The sequence below is a fragment of the Jaculus jaculus genome, chromosome 6 (genome assembly GCF_020740685.1).
Source record: "Jaculus jaculus isolate mJacJac1 chromosome 6, mJacJac1.mat.Y.cur, whole genome shotgun sequence".
In the NCBI taxonomy this organism is placed as follows: domain Eukaryota; kingdom Metazoa; phylum Chordata; class Mammalia; order Rodentia; family Dipodidae; genus Jaculus; species Jaculus jaculus.
The window spans coordinates 11097078-11113889 of record NC_059107.1 but is presented as its reverse complement, the minus strand read 5'-3'; the positions used below and the strand labels follow the sequence as shown (position 1 = coordinate 11113889).

Below are 16812 nucleotides of genomic sequence, written 5' to 3'. Positions count from 1 at the left end.
CTTTTATTTCTTTGTCTTATTGCTTAAGCTAAAATTTCAAGTACTGTGTTGAAAAGCAGTGGTGAGAATGGGCACCCTTACTTTGTTCTAGACCTTAATAGGACTGCTTCAAGTTTTTCCCATTTAGAATGATATGGGCCTTAACTGTGTTATATATAACCCTTATCATGTTGAGATGTGATACCTCTATCTCAGGTCTCTCCAGTGTTTTAAACATTAAGGGATGTTGTATTTTGTTAAAGGCCCTTTCTCCATCTATTAAAATCATCATGTGACTCCTGTCTTTGTCTATTCATGTGATGTATTGTGATTATTAATTCTAATGTTGAACCATCCCTGAATCTCTAGGATGAAGCTTACTTAGTTGAGATGAATGATACTTTTGATGTGCTCTTGGATTCACTTGGAAAATATTTTATTGAGAATTTCTTTGTCAAAACTCATTTGAGATATTGTTCTTTAATTTTCTTTTCTTCTTGAATCTCTGTCCTGTTTTTCATATTTCCCATTTAGAATGATGTGGGCCTTAATTCTGTTACATATAGCCCTTATTATGTTGAGATGTGATTGCCTTATCTCTGGCTTCATGAAAGGAGTCAGGGAACATTCATTCCTTTTCAGTTACGTGAAATAACTGGAGTGATTCTAGTTCTTCAATGAATGTTTGGTAGAATTCAGTAGTGAATCCAACTGGGTCCAGACTCTTTTTTGGGGTATGGGGAGCAGCTTTTAATTGCATTTTTAAAATATTTTATTTATTTATTGGCAAGCAAATAGAGAAAGAGAGCTAGGAGACATAATGGCTGCACCAGGGCCTCTAGCCACTGCAAATGACTTCCAGATGCATGTGCCACCTTGTGTATCTGGCTTTACTTGAGCACTGGGAATTGAACCCAGGTCAGTGGGCTTTGTGGGCAAAACCCTTAATCACTGAGCAACTCTCCATCCCGTAATTACATTTTTAATCTCGTTTGATGTTATACCTCTATTCAGCTAATTTATCTCTTCTGGGTTTAGTTTTGGTAGATGAACATCTGACTTTTTACACAGGTTTGTGGGAGTCAAACTTGGAAGTCTATAGACAGAGTGATCTTCATGCTTAAGTCCTTTTAATCACTGAGCTAAATTTCCCAACCCTATTTCCTGTTTAAAAGATGGCAAGTCTTTAAACTCACCCAAGGATTCTTTCCTTATATACTTATTAATCTATTTCTAATTTAGGAAATAATATTCTGTGTCCTCATATACATGTACCTTCATGATGTTGCCTTGCAACTATACCAACTTAATACCAGACATCCAAATAAAAGAACATTCAGCTAGTGTTGTAACTAAGTTGATTGATTTGATTTTATAAATAATTTGCTAAAAATGAGGCTAATATTGCCTATAACATCACCTTCTGTTGCTTGATAATAGGTAATGTTTGAATTATTTGTTGGTAAGACTTGAGTTTGGGCTGAAGAAATGGTAAGATCAGTAGATAAGAGCACTTGCTGGGCTGAGCCCTTCAAGGTTCCATCCCCAACATTCACATAAACAAAGCTGCGTGTGGCCACACCAACGCCTATAACCCCTATCCAATAGGGTCAGAGATCAGAAAATTGCTAGGGCTTGCTGGTCCTGATTTAAAAAGAAAAAGACCCCCTCTGGATTCATTGAGAGGCTCCATCTCAGGGAAAATAAGTAGTAGAGAGATAGAGAGAGGCACCCTATGTTCTTCTCCGACCTCTACATGAATGCCAACAGGATGTGCACATCTGCACATGCATATACTATACGTACCTATATGTACCTGTGCCACACATACTACAGTTATATACATACCAACAAAACTGTATGTGACAATTATCAAATAAACTCTCTGCTTAAAAGTCTGTTCTTTCCTGGGTATGTTGGTACATGCTTGTAATTCTGGCATTTAAGAGGCTGAGTCAGGAGGATTATCACAATTTCAAGACCAGCCTGGACTACCTACCAAAACTGTGCCTCAAAAAAAAAAAGCCTTTTCCCTTAATGCCCCAGCAATTGTTAAATTAATGACACAATTTCACAAAATAAACTACAGTTCTATGATACAGGAACTCAAAGATGCCTTCCATGATGCAGTAAAAGTCATATGCAATTGGAGAAATATGAAAGAAAGACAGAGGACGTAATGAATGAGGTAACCAAGTCAGTAAGTAAATATCCCTCTTCTGGCACAGAGGTCATGTTAGCACTCCCTATGGCAAATGGGGAGGTTCAAATGGAAGTGGGTAGAATAAAGAGGCACATTAAGGGAGAGGATGGAGTAGGCCTGGAATCTCAGCACTCAATAGGTTTGCCTCAATAAGCTGAAACAGAATAGTGTGGGAGAAACAAAAATGAGAGTTTATAACCCAGTTTCAGTGTATTAATTTTGAGATTGCCTTTTTGGCCCTCCCAGTTAGTTAAATATGGGGATATAGTTAGATAAGGTCTATACTAAAATACAATTTGGAGAGTCAACAGTGTAAATAATTTATGTTAAACAATGATTAGACCATAACAATGCTGCCATTCTGAAACACACAGTGAAGGGAGAAATACAAAATCACAGACACTTCTAACAGAGACAGGAAGAGGCAGCTACAAAAGTCAGTTTGGAGTGCACTGGGGCTCATGTAGGATCCATCACAGCCTGCAGACAAGCTGAAAGAACTGCATCACTGATGGTTCAATGTGTTTTCTATTCTGAGCAGCTTATCAAAGTACCTCAATATCTGCAAAGGAAAACTTACAGCATTATCTAACTTGTAGCTAAAGCTGTTCAATATGGGCTGGAGAGATGGTTCAGTGGTTAAGGTACTTGCCTGAAAAGCCTAATGGCCTAGGTTTGATTTCCCAGTACCCACAAAAAGCCACAAGCACTAAGTGGGGCATGCATCTGGAGTGTGCAGCAGCTGGAGGCCCTGGCATGTCAATTTCTCTCTCTTTTTCTCTCTGTCTCCTTGCAAACCATCTGGAGTTTGTTTACAAGAGCTGGAGGTCCTGGTATATCCATTGTTTCTCTATGCTTGCAAATAAATATAAATATTTTTAAAGCTATTAAATAGAACAGTAAAATACCTAGAATAATGATCCCATTTTAATTTGTGCTAATTTGATGACATAAACTGATGTAAAATATACAAATCACTTGTTCTGCCCAACTCTGATGCAAGCTCCAGTTTAAATGTTCCTACAGTAGCCCACCTGAAGGTCATGAACTCACCCAGGCCATGAATTTAGTCATCACCCATTGTAAAGGCATCAGGCTTTGGTTCCCTTGCCTCTTAACCAGAAAGTCTTTTTCCCCATGATTTTCCTCAGTGCTGCCTTCACTTCCTTGTTCCTCAGAGTATAAATCAGGGGGTTCAGCATGGGGGTCACCACAGTGTAGAAGAGGGAAACAAACTTTCCCTGGTCCTTGGATCGGCTCTTGGCCGGCTGCAGGTACATGAAGATGATGGTCCCATAGAAGATGACGACCACCATGAGGTGCGAGGAGCAGGTTCCAAATGCTTTCTGTCTTCCCGCGGCTGACTTGATCTTCAGAACTGCCTGGACAATGCAGCCATAGGAGACCAGGATGAGAGACACGGGCACTATCAGGAAAATGACACTGGCCACAAAGAGCTCAGCCTGGTTGAAGGTGGTGTCCACACAAGCCAACTTGAGGAGCACAGGGACCTCACAGAAGAAATGATCCACAAGGTGATGCCCACAAAAAGGCAATTGCAGGGTGAGAGTGGACTGGACCAGGGTGGTGGCCACTCCACTGAGCCATGCCATAGTTGCCAGGATATGACAAAGCCGAGGACGCATGACAAAGGTATAGTGAAGGGGACGGCAGACGGCCACATAGCGATCATAGGACATCACTGCCAACAGGACACACTCTGTGGATCCCAAGGCTAGGGAGACATAGAGCTGAGCCACACAGCCACTGTAGGTGATGGACTTATCTGAGCCCCCCAGGTTGATTAGTAGCTGAGGAATGATGCTGCTGGTGAAACAGAGGTCCAGGAAGGAGAGGTGGGAGAGGAAGAAGTACATTGGGGTGTGGAGCTTAGAGTCCACCAGGGATACCAGGATGATGGTAGTGTTGCCAAGAAGGGTCATGAGGTAAAGGAACAAGATGAGCCCAAACAGAACTAGCTCCAGCTGAGGACGATCTGAAAACCCAATCAGGAGGAACCCAGAGAGGGCACTGCCGTTAGAGGTCTGCCGCATCGCTCTTGCTATGATACTCACCCCTGAGGCAGGAAGTCATACCAGAAAGAAACCATAGGGATTTGGTATCAGACTCTTCTCAGTGACCACACAGGATTTAAGAAATGAGATTGCAAAAATGTGAAGAGACAATGTCATAGTAAAGAGCGCCATCATGTGTAGTCCTTGATAACACCATGGAGTGTCATGCTGGGTCTGGTGGTCATAGCCTTCCCATTTAACTTGAGGATAAATCAAAAGTAGAATGAACCAAGAATAAAGTTTCTCCCATTTTTATCAACAATATTTTTTCCAGTGTGTGAATGTTGGAATTTGATAAAAACTGCGAGAACGGCCAGGTGTGGTGGTGCACGCCTTTAATCCCAGCACTCAGGAGGCAGAGGTGGGAGGATCACTGTGAGTTTGAGGTCACCCTGAGACTCCACAGTGAATTCAAGATCAGCCTGGGCTAGAATGAGACCCTACCTTGAAAAAAAAACAAAAAAGAAAAAAAAGCTATGAGAATTATGAACACTGAAGATTCTACTTACTGCACAAATAAACCCTTCAGATATCCAATAAGGCATGTCACAGTGCCCATGACACCTTCCTCACAAAGTAATGCACAGGAAGCTGCATATTGCAGAGGCAAGGTTAGAGAGTTTTGAAGAGTGGTTTTGTCCTGCTCTGAGGGATGAGAAGGAAACCTGTCAGGGCTTGAAAGAGCATGTTTTTGAATATCCAATAAAAAAAAAAAAACTAAGTTTGGTCAGCAATGATTGACATACTGTCTATGAACACAATGAAACAAAGTGCTTACAGGTAAATTTGAGTTGTTTTACCCAAAATCATATATGTGAGCAGATATGATTTGAATAACATAGATATTGCACAGGGGTTATAACTTGAGTATTTCACAGCATATCAGGATTTAAAACAAAAATACCCTACTCCACAATCTATGGATGCAGCTAATGCAACAGTATATGATCATAAAAACACACATTTGAAAGATAAAGAAAGTAAAACAAAACAAGGAACATTGCAGAGGGCCAACCATGGGAAACTTAAGATTTTACTGCTGGTGGAGCACAGAGCCAATTGGTATGAAGAAATTAAAATGAATAAAGTTTCACACCTGATGAAATAAGAAGATTGGATATTTAGAAGTCTCTGTCCATTAACTTCATACCATCAGTGCTGACAACCAGCCTGAACACATCTCAAAAACTGAGAAAAAAGTGAAAATGACTGATGTTCTTCTGGAAATAGATGCTTCACCTCACTCATCCCACACATACCTGTAACACACTGATATCAGACACCAATGTGACATTTTGCTTAATTAAGATATGCATATACATATATATAATGATTAAGCCATATATAATTGAACAATGTTTTATATGTATGCACAAATATTGTATATAATTGGACAATGCTTATGCATATTCACAAATATATATGCATATATTTAACTATAACAACTCTATTACAGTATGGCTAGGGAAATGAAAGGAATATAAGCCCTTCCTCATCAAATGTCCAAACATGGAGATCTGAAGAACAACACAACAAATTAATCAGGGATATTTTTCAGTCTCCTTTAAAAAGCAAGTCAGGACCTGTGCCTTTACGTGGAAGTTCTTTATTTAAATACAATCCAATCAAGTTTTTAAGTGTTGGTTACTTTTTGCCTCTGTCACCTTGGGAAATGACCTCCTGTTCTTGGAATCAGGCATCTACTCTGGTCAGTGAAGATGCTGACATCTGCTTCCCTGTACACCTCAGATATCCAGTCATGAGCCACTGGAATGATATTTGCTATAGCTGGGTGTGTGTGTGTCCAAACACCGAGTCACCAAGAGAACCAGGAGGAGCTGGTAACCAAGAGAAGATGGAGGAGACCGTTCAGAGAAATCACCAGGAGGCATGTTTGGCTCTGAGAACACAGCTCACACCCTTGTAATCCTCTCCATGGTGAGACTGGGACTATACACCCTTTCCTGTACTCACAGGTGAGGAAACTGAGGCTGAGAATGTAGAGGTGATAACCACAAGGAGATTTGATGACAGAGCTGGGATTGGAGTCCAGGTGTCCACCCTTCAGAGCTCCTCACTGCACAGATGTGGTGGGTTTGGGCTGAAACAGAAGGAATGGACATACTGTACTACTGGCCTTGCAGCACGGTGCCTCGTTCGCGTCATCTAGTATATGACATTCATTTGTCTGCTTTTCCCTGAGTTGCTTGTTTGGGTAAGAACTGCTCTGTTTTGAGTGATGGCCTGCCCTTCTCGCACTGAGCTGGCTCCTTGGAGAGCCCTCAGCACTCAAACACCTTATGTTCACACTCACAGCTCTCGGCAAAGAACAGTGCCCTCCCCCCACAACCTGCTACCGCCAGGGTGCTATGTGAGTTCCTCTATCAGGTAAGTGCGTCTGGTCTGGAAGAGGGAAGCTAAGTGGGATGATATAGACATGGCCAATGGTCGATGGAGTGCTCACAAATGTTAGAGAATGACAGTGATACCGAAAAGGCCATGCAGAATAAAACTACAAGTGTGGAAAACCGGCAGCTGAGACACAACTCTGCAACATTTGGACCTAGCGATTCAGTGGAGAAGTCCAGCACAGATGCTGTTTTGCTGGGGTACAGCTTGCTTAGTGAAGAACAGAGAGCATGTTGGGGGGACAGGATAGCCAAGCGCCTGATCTGAGCACGTTTAGTGTCACGGACCATACTGGGGCTTTCTAGTCAGACATTACCAAACACATCACTGCTGCTTATATGAGGAAAGAACATTCAAAATAACTTTAAAATGATCATTAGAGGTCAGTGAATACATACACACAGTCCATGGAACTGTTTCTCTGAGCTGTGCCCTGTGAGCCTCTCCAGGAAAGAGTATTCTCTACTTCCTTTATGCCTGACCTTGTCAGTAGCTTTCTCTTTTTGTTGGCTAAGTCTCCTGTAGTGGGAAGCAGAAAGAAAGGATAAAGAACTTTAACTGTGAAAACGCTAAATCACACAATACTAATTTTATTATGATGTAAATGTAAATGCTGTCAGAGTACTGGGCATCTGAGCTGCTCTCTGATCTGAACATTGTACCTGTCACTTAAGGAGGCACAAGTTAAATAGCATTTAGAGTCCACAAAACTAGATGGGAGGATCCTACAGTTCCACAATTCACAAGACATTAGTACTTTTTGAAGCATCCTATAGCCAGTTCATTAATGTTCCTTTCTCAAAAAATGTAATTCAGGGCTGGAGAGATGGCTTAGTGGTTAAACGCGTGCCTGTGAAGCCTGAGGACCCCGGTTCGAGGCTCGATTCCCCAGGACCCATGTTAGCCAGATGCACAAGGGGGCGTGTGCATCTGGAGTTCGTTTGCAGTGGTGGGAGGCCCTGGTGCACCCATTCTCTCCCTCTCTCTCTCTCTCTCTCTCTCTCTATCTGCCTCTTTCTCTCTCTGTCTGTCACTTTCAAATAAATAAATAAAAATAAACAAAAAATTAAATTAAATTAAAAAATGAAATTCCTTGTTACCTTTGCTTTGACAGGGCACCAACCTAATCTGCTACCAGATTAGGTAGTTGTTTCAAACCATAGTTCCATCTCTATGTTTCTATTTCTGTGTCTGGAAAAAAAAAGGACATAAAATTGAAATAAGTCAGTATATACTTTAAAAGAATATTAAGATTATTTTAAATGTTTAATTTCTTAGATCTATTTTAACATAGAGTACACTATTATGAGGAATCATGTAGTGTTTTGTGCATGGATATATCCTCAAACACTTATCAAACATTAAAACTCTTTTATGTTTTTAAATACACACTTTGTATTGTTATCTATATTCATCTTACTGCACATTAGCACACCAGACATTTTGCTTCCATTAACTTCATCTTAGTGAATTTAACCAGTCTTTTCCCTTCCTCTTTTCTACTGTTCTAGCATCAAGCAACCAAAGTTCTACATTTTAAAATGATTTTAAGTCAAAAAACTATAAATTTAAACAAAATTTGAGAAACTGCTGAAAATGCTTCAGTTACCTCTCAATAATAAAATTGTTTTTATGACTAGGTTGGAATTGAATGCCCAACATAGGTATTTTCTTTTTGTCAGAATGTTAGCTCAATTATAAAATTTACTTTCAATTCTTCCTTCCATATTACAAAATATCTTGTAAAAATTGCAGAAGTATTGGCAATAAAATACCATCATTAGAGCAAGGTATCATTTGGTATTCACGCTCATGGCTTTCACAGCAGACAAGGGGATCTTCTGACGTCTGAATCACAGTTGCATCTGACTGGGAAGCTGTGGGCTTAACTGAAGCATGGATGCTCACATGCTCTAGAGAGCTCAGGCTGGCCCTCAGGGATGTCATGCCCCACTAGGAAATATCTGTTAAACACAGGTGGCCAAAGAGAACAAAGTGTTGTGAAATTGAGAGACTGCGCCCTGGATGGGCTTAGAATTCCCCAAACTAGTGCCTCTTAAAGAAACCCCCACGCCATCAAGCCAGTGGCTTTCAAGTTCTTGTCTATAATTAGCAAAGGATTTAAAAAATGCTAAGGCTGTGCAACCATGAGATTGAGCCTCATAGCTTTGAAGCATACTTAGGAATGATTGAAATAATAGACATTACGTTTTGCATATATTTACCACAATACAAAATAGAAATTCCTTCTATCTCGATATCATACATAAAATTTCCAAGAAAATTGTATGTATAAATTCAAGATAAAATACAATAAACATTTTTGAGAAGAATATTGGAATTTGTTATATTTTTACTTCTTATATAAGACACAAAACTACTTATGATGAAAGAATAGAGAAATTTGGTAATATGGGTATGGTGGTTTGATTCAGGTGTTCCCCATAAACTTAGGTGTTCTGAATGCTAGGTTCCCAGCTGATGGAGATTTGGGAATTAACGCCTTCTGGAGGCAGTGTATTGTTGGGAGAGGGTTTATGGTGTTATAGTCAGCTTACTCTTGTCAATATTTGGCACACTGTCATATTGCTGTTGTCCACCTGATGTTGGTGAGGAGGTGATGTCTAGGCCACCAAATTCTATGGTTTACAACAGGGTTGTTCTTGGTATTGTATAGTCCATAGGATTTGAAAAATAGGCAATGGCTTATACCTACTATTCTAGTATCATGCAGTTTCCCTTATGTCTGCCCACCCTCCTTTCTTTTCCATGATTGATTTTTCCATCCCCATGTCTTTGCCTTTCCAAGAATGTCACTCTCCTCCCTTGGTCATATGTATTAGGGTTCCTCTGTAGAATGAATGTCATCATAGCTCATTTTTGTGTATCACATTATCTGGATATGCCACAGTGCATTTACCTACTTAGAAATTTGACTGTTGGGCTGGAGAGATAGCTTAGCAGTTAAGCACTTGCCTGTAAAGCCTAAGGACCCTGGTTCAAGGCTCAATTCCCCAGGACCCATGTTAGCCAGATGCACAAGGGGGTGCACGTGTCTGGAGTTCATTTGCAGTGGCTGGAGACCCTGGCGTGCCCATTCTCTCTCTCTCTGCCTCTTTCTCTCTGTGTCTGTCACTCTCAAATAAATAAATGAATAAATAAAAAAAAATTTAAAAGAAATTTGACTGTTGTGAACAATGCCTCTATAAACATCCATGTGTATGATGTGCATATTAATCAGTGCTATTAAGTTACACTTAGGATGAAGAGTCCTGACATGCTATTGCAGTTGGCGGATCATAGATTTTGAAAGTTTTTATCGTAAACAAACGGTAAAATGTTGATGTTGCATGTCTAATCTGATTTAAGCATTACAGCATGTATTTACGTGTTGACACATCCTTTGTAACCCCATTAATAAGTATCATTTTATCTTGAGGTTGCATTTTGAGTATGCTCAGAAGCCAATCTTGAGAATCATAAGTAAGAAAGTTAGAGGCACAGGAACAACCCAGGACCTCATGGAGAACTCTACTGGGCTGCCTCCTAATCTCATGAACTTTCCTATTTTAGGATCTTGCATCCTATTGGTCTCTTTGGGTAGGAATTAAATGTGGAATGAATTGTGGGAATGAACCATGGGAAAGAATGATGAAAATTCTAATGGACCTTACAAGTAACTTTATTTTTTACAAAAATATTGCTGTGAGAAGTTTTTCTGCTGATCTCCTGTATTATAATTTGCCTTGAAGTTAATCTTGCAACCAAGTACTTAGCTTCAAATAATGTTTCATACCAGGTTTCATCTGACTTAGTTAACTTTACCCTAAATGGTACAAATGACCAATGTTGACAAGGAGTGTTCAGAAATGTTGACTGAATTTAACACATGCTTTCTAGCCTACTTTCTCAGTGGCTGGTTATACTGTTGACCCAGGACAATTTGTATGTGTGTGAGATATGCTGTCCATACTATTGAAAGCAATGGACGTTGAAAGTAACTAATTGCTTACAGAAACGTTGAAAGCAACAGGTAGGCTTAGTATGATTGTATCTGTGAACAAAGAGTGTGTGTGTGTTCAAGTTCAGCAGTCTTCCAGTCATACCTGTATATCCCTCCCTTTAACAAATGTTTTAAGAATTATTTGGAGGGCTGGAGAAATGGCTTAGTGGTTAAGGCACTTGCCTGCAAAGCCAAATGACCCAGGTTCAATTCTCCAAGACCCACATAAGCCATATGCACAAGGGGGCACATGCATCTGGAGTTCGTCTGTAGTGGCCGGAGGTCCTGGCATGTCCATTCTCTGTCTCTCCCTGCCTATTTCTCGCTCAAATGAATAAAGAAAATTTTAAAAAAGAATTATTTGGAGTCAGAATTCTTTGTTTCTCACTCATATGATGCTGATTCCTCACTCATATGCGGCCTGTCTTTTTCCCACATAATGCTAATTTTTCATGTATCGCTGTTGTTTTTTGTTTTGTTTTCTTATGTTAGTTTTTCATGGTAGGGTATTGCTCTAGTCCAGACTGACCTGGAATTCACTATGTAGTTCCTGGCAGGCCTTGAACTCACAGCAATCCTCTTACCTCAACTTCCCAAGTGCTGGGATTAAAGGAGTGTACTAACACACCTGGAAAACTCAGGAATATTAATGGCACTGGAATACATTTTAAAATGTTGTTTTAAAGAATACATTTTGGGGGCATAGTGATGCTCTCCTATAGTCCTAGCATTCAGGAAGCAGTGCCGGGGGGATTGCTACTAATTCAAGGCCAGCCTGACTGCAGTGGGAATTTGAGAACATCCTGGGCTACAGCCAACTTGGGCTATAGTATAAAACCCTGTGTCAAAAAAAAAAAAAAAAGATTAATGAACTAGTATGTTCATGCAAGAGAATAGTTTTTTAAAAGAATGAATTCTAGAGAATGTAACCATAGCTTGAAGAAAGCAGATTCTGACTCCATCCACCCAAACTATATCAGAGAAAGTAGTTATTACCCTGAAGATTCGGTAAAACACGACTCACCCAATCCACAGTGAGAAAATCCAGCCAGCATGTACAGGCCTCAAGTACAGCTCTGGACAACCAGGTCTCCCAGGAGACCCCTAGAAAAGAAAAGGAACTGGTCTCGACATTGCTTACCCAGACTGTGAGACACCCCAGCAAACACCTGGAGGCAGATGGTCCCAACTCTGGGCAGGCATCTCCCTGTCTGCATGGGAGACATCGTCAGTGCCTGAGAAACCCTCCTGTGCCTCTGGATAGGGAGGTGGGGCTCTGAGTCCAGTCCTTCCATTCCACTACCACACACAAACCAGCATCAGCCCTCCAGGGGTAAGGCTCACTCAGGAACACGACTATAATACAAAGAGGTCTTCTACGTGGAGACATATCCAGATTTGCTGGTAAATGAATGAGGCACACAGTCAGACAGCTTAGGCTTGCTTTAACCTGGGAACCGCCGGTCATATCTCAGAGACCAGAGCAGCTCAGTTTTAACAGTTACAATGCCACTAGTGAAGTGGCCTGCAGGAGTCCCTTCAGAAAATGAAGTGAATCACCAAAAAATATTGGGAAAAGAGAGATGGGAAAAAACATGATAAATGAACAGGAAGAGTATGAGGGAACAACCTACCACAACCATACCCAGTCTGCCAACTCCCCTAAAACAGAAGCCAAAACCACAGAGATAGAGGAGATGTCAGAGAACGAATTCAGAACACTACTTACAAAGTGGACTAATGACCAAATAGAAAACTCATTCATTTTCAGTCTGAATTAAGGAAACTCCCGGAAGATCTTGACAAATGAGCCCAAAGTGAATGAAACTATAAACAAATTGAAGGGCAAAATCCAAAACATGGAGGAAAAAAATTCAGCAAGGGAATCAAAACACTGAAAAATAATCCAATGGGAATTGTGCAGATGAAAGAATCACTCAAACGAAAATCAAAACAAAGGGCTGGAGAGATGGCTTAGCAGTTAAGGTGCTTGACTATGAAGCCAAGGGACCTCAGTTCAATTCCCCAGGACCCATGTAAGCCATATGCACAAGGTGGCACATGTATCTACAGCCATTCTTCCTCTCTCTCTCTCCCTCTCTCTCTCCCGCCCTCCTTCTTTCTCTCTCTCAAATAAATAAATAAAAATAAAAATATTTTTAAAAACAAAATCATAACAGAGCATTACCAACCAGAACACTGCAGAAGTCAAATTTCAGAGATGGAAGATGAAGTTTAAACAATGATACACACAGACACATATAAAGGAAAAAAACCAAGGAACATGAACAATACTTGAATGAAGTCTGAGATACATCCAAGAGAGCAAACTTTAGAATCCATGGGGTAGAATAAGGAGCTGAGATAACATCTAAAGGATCTGACAATTTATTGAAATCATAGTAGAAAACTTCCCAAACCTAGAGGAAAAAGTTGACATGTGAACACAAGAGGGATTTAGAATAAGAAAGCTTAGTTCATGGTAAAACAAAACAAAACAAAATGGTTGCCACTGGGGACAAACAGGAAATGAGCCTCTGTCAGGAAGGACACAGTGAGACATTTGGTTGATTTTAGATCATGTGCAAGTCTAAAACCCCAGAGGATGAGCATGAGACATTGTTTTTTTTTATCTTGACGCCTTTCATCTCAGCACTCAGGAGGCAGAGGTAGAGGATTGCTGTGAGTATGAGCCCACTCTGAAATTACATAATGAATTCCAGATCAGCCTGGGCCAGCGCAAGACCCTACCTCAAAAAAAAAAAAAAAAAAAAAAAGCAAACAAAAACACAATTATGGGGGCTTTACCCCCTACGGCCTTCTCCTGGGCAGAAGCTCTCTGTAGTCTGGGCTCAACTCTGCTTATGCCTCTTGGGCATGAGCTCTGTATTCCTTCACTCTCTTAACTTTGATCTAATAAAATGTCTCTAAACTTAAAAAAAATGAAATAATTACAAGGAGAGATTGGACTATAGTCATGATAAATAAGGTAAGATGGGAACACACTAAAATCTGGGGTGTAATTTTATGTACCAGAATAACTAAAAGGGACTGATAGATGATTGTTGGCATAGCCATCAACATTCCCTAAAGAACCATATCTGTATGTCATCTGTCTTTCTAGCTTTCTAATCTCTATCTGTTTGGCCTTACCAGTAGAGGTAGGTATGGCTGAAGTCCCTTGCTAGGCCAGTACTCTAAAAACTCAATAGCAGCAGATGAAGCAGTTTTTAATCTAAATTTCATGTTCCAGAAACTCAACCAGGGTTTCTTGGATGAAATCCTGGGGAGAATTCCCATTCTCTTGGGGGCATCAGAAATGGAACCCAAGGCAGGCTCATGCTAGGCAAGTGTCCAACCACTGAGCTTAATGTCCCCATCCCTCTTTCAATTATTTTCTTTTTTTTTGAGATAGGATTTCACTACATTGCCTAGTCTGGCCTTAAATTCACTCTTAGCCTGGGCTATCTTTGAACCCCTGATCCTTTCTTTTTTTAATGACTTCTGGAATTCTTATTTTGTTTTTATTTATGGGCGAGAGAGAGAGAGAGAGAATAGGTGCTCCAGGGCCTCCAGCCACTGCAAACGAACTCCAGATGCATGTGCCACTTTGTGCATCTGGCTTATGTAGGTCCTGGGGAATTGAACCTGGGTCCTTAGACCTCCCAGGCAAGCACCTTAACTACTTATCCATCCCTCCAGCCCTGAGTATCTCTCTTGACCCCTCTTGGCACATGTATGTAAATTTCTCTCCAACCCCTTTCCCTTTCTCAGCCTGGCTGGGAGAGGATTTTCTGAGTCTTGATATTCAATTTTTTGCTAAATTGAACAAGGACCCAAAAGTTGAGGTCCACAGGCCAGGGAATCTCCTGCATTTTTATGAAATCTAATCCTTCCCTGGACCTAAAATCTCACATCACTTCTTTGTTGATTCTGAGGAATTAGGACTTCAAAATAACTAGTTAGACTTAATGGAATCAGTATTTGTTCCCCTGCTCTAACTCTGCCCTTTGGAACTAAGAACTCTAAGCCTGCAGAGCTTCAGGTCATAGAGACAGAGTGCAAACCTTGCCAACAGATCACAGAAAGCAACGGGGCTGTCTGTGGGAGTCCACCCTTTGATGCTGGACCTTGGACTCCTCACGGTGTGAGAACAGCCACGCACTGAAATCCAGAGCACTGACAGCTTCTCTGTGAAGACCACACATCCCATGCTGAATGGACTTGCAAAGGCCATTTTTCTCCAGTAGCAAACAACTGCTTTAGGGGAGAGGACAGGGCAGGGCGCAGAGCAGCAGGTTAGTTCCATAACCATAGCCATGCTTCTTTTGCTGTAAAGTGAGGCATTCTGTGAACCCACAAATGGTAGCTTTGTAGAACCCCAGCACGCAGAGGAGGTGAACTGATATCCAACGGAAGTGTCCCTTCTTCCATGATGGATCCTCCCGTGACTGCCCACCATGGTAGTCAGAGCACCACCTGGTGGCTGGTGTCCACCCTGAGGGACGGTGCCATAGTCCAGGCTCTGTGCTGGAGGCGGATCTGACGCTCAGCAGCCACAGCCAGGTCAGTCACGCACAGCGTCTCTGTTCCCGTCAGGACAACTGGCAAAGAGGCTGTCTAGTGTGCACAGAACGTGTCGTCCTCTTCACTTGGGCGTTAGGCTGCGCCTTTGCTGAGCACTCACACAGTTTCTTCACGTTTTCTCCTGTAAAGAGTCTATACATGTATGTTTTCCACAGACATCCTGACACTAAATGTCCATACATGTTTCCCTCAGGTCTTTGACCAAGCGTTAGCCACAATCTGTGAACTGTGAATAATGTTTAGAGTCTCAGAGCTCCCTACCCACCCGCCCCCTCTCTTCCCCAGCCCGTGGCCATGCTGACCCTGGGACTCTGGGACCGTCTTCTGTCTTTTGGTGCTGAGCAGGCCACCTCCTCCCAGCCCTCTCCTCTTCTCAGCACCCAAGGCTCCTCCCTCACAGAGCGGTTTCTCTTCTCCCCCGGCGAAGCCCACTCCCTGGCCCTCACTCGCTCTCTCTAGCTTTCCTGCTCAAGGTGCACACAGCCTGTCTCTTCACCCTTTGTGTATCCTTTCTTCTCTGATGGACTCTCTCCCTTCTCCTCCTCCCCTTTCCACTCTCCCTCTTCCTCTTCTCCCCCTCTTGGTTTCAGAACTGCCCCCCAGTTGTCCCCATCCCTCTCACCTAAGCCAAAGGCACTGGCTCCAGATGGCTTGGCACAGCAGTTGCTGTTTCTGGGTCCAGTAATCCAAAAACCTACTTCCTTTGCTAATCTGATCCAGGTTCAGCTAATCTTCCCCAAACCTGTGAGGTCCATGCCAGTTATCTGCAAGGCAGCACCAGCTCCTGCCTCTCTTAGGTGGCAGCAAGCATCTCTCTTGCTCTCCTTGATCCACTCTTCCTCTCCTGGACCCATCCCCGTCTGAGCTGCCTATAAACAAACTCTCTACACACTAAGTAATTGCTCTCCATCCCCTAAATTCAAACCTAGCATTAATTACATTCAGTTTATTTAAAGTGTGATGTTTATTACATATTAAAATGGCATCAAAGGCATGCAGGGAGTAAACAATGTCACTATCCTAAAGTTAGTTGATCTCTATAGGAATGAAATATTTCTGACAGGATGACTTTTTTAAAAATGATAAAATAGAGCCGGGCGTGGTGGTGCATGCCTTTAATCCCAGCACTTGGGAGGCAGAGGTAGGAGTATTGCAGTGAGTTTGAGGTCACCTTGAGACTATATAGTGAATTCCAGGTCAGCCGGGGCTAAAGTGAGACCCTACCTCGAAAAACCAAAACTAAAAATAAAAATGATAAAGTTTCTATTGTGTTCTTTACATAGATATCACCACAGGGGATCTCCAAATTATCTAAAACTCATATTCAACAAATAAGTGAGTGAAAAATGCAAACAAGTTGTGTAGGGTCGAATTGATGTCTGTCAATACTCCAAAGCTTTCCATATTGTAACTGTATAGAAAAATATATCATGAATGTTTTTCCTATCAAGACTTTTGGTGTGAAGGTCTCCAGAAATCAGCATATTGTTTATAAATTCACTGGGAGTTGAAATATAAATTCATGGATTACTTAGTAATTTCTGGGATCTTAAAGC

At 41.5% G+C, this 16812-nt stretch overlaps 1 protein-coding gene across 1 annotated transcript; it reads right to left on the bottom strand.

The window, feature by feature from the left end:
- Positions 1 to 3273: 3273 nt before the first annotated feature.
- LOC101612173 (olfactory receptor 2G2-like) lies at positions 3274 to 4236 on the bottom strand. The gene has a single exon (XM_004657291.2). It carries the CDS (start codon positions 4234 to 4236, stop codon positions 3274 to 3276), a length of 963 nt encoding a protein of 320 aa, XP_004657348.2.
- Positions 4237 to 16812: the final 12576 nt, after the last annotated feature.

Excerpts from the sequence above, each read along its gene's own strand:
- LOC101612173 (XM_004657291.2), bottom strand. The coding sequence starts at position 4,236 with ATGCGGCAGACCTCTAACGGCAGTGCCCTCTCTGGGTTCCTCCTGATT.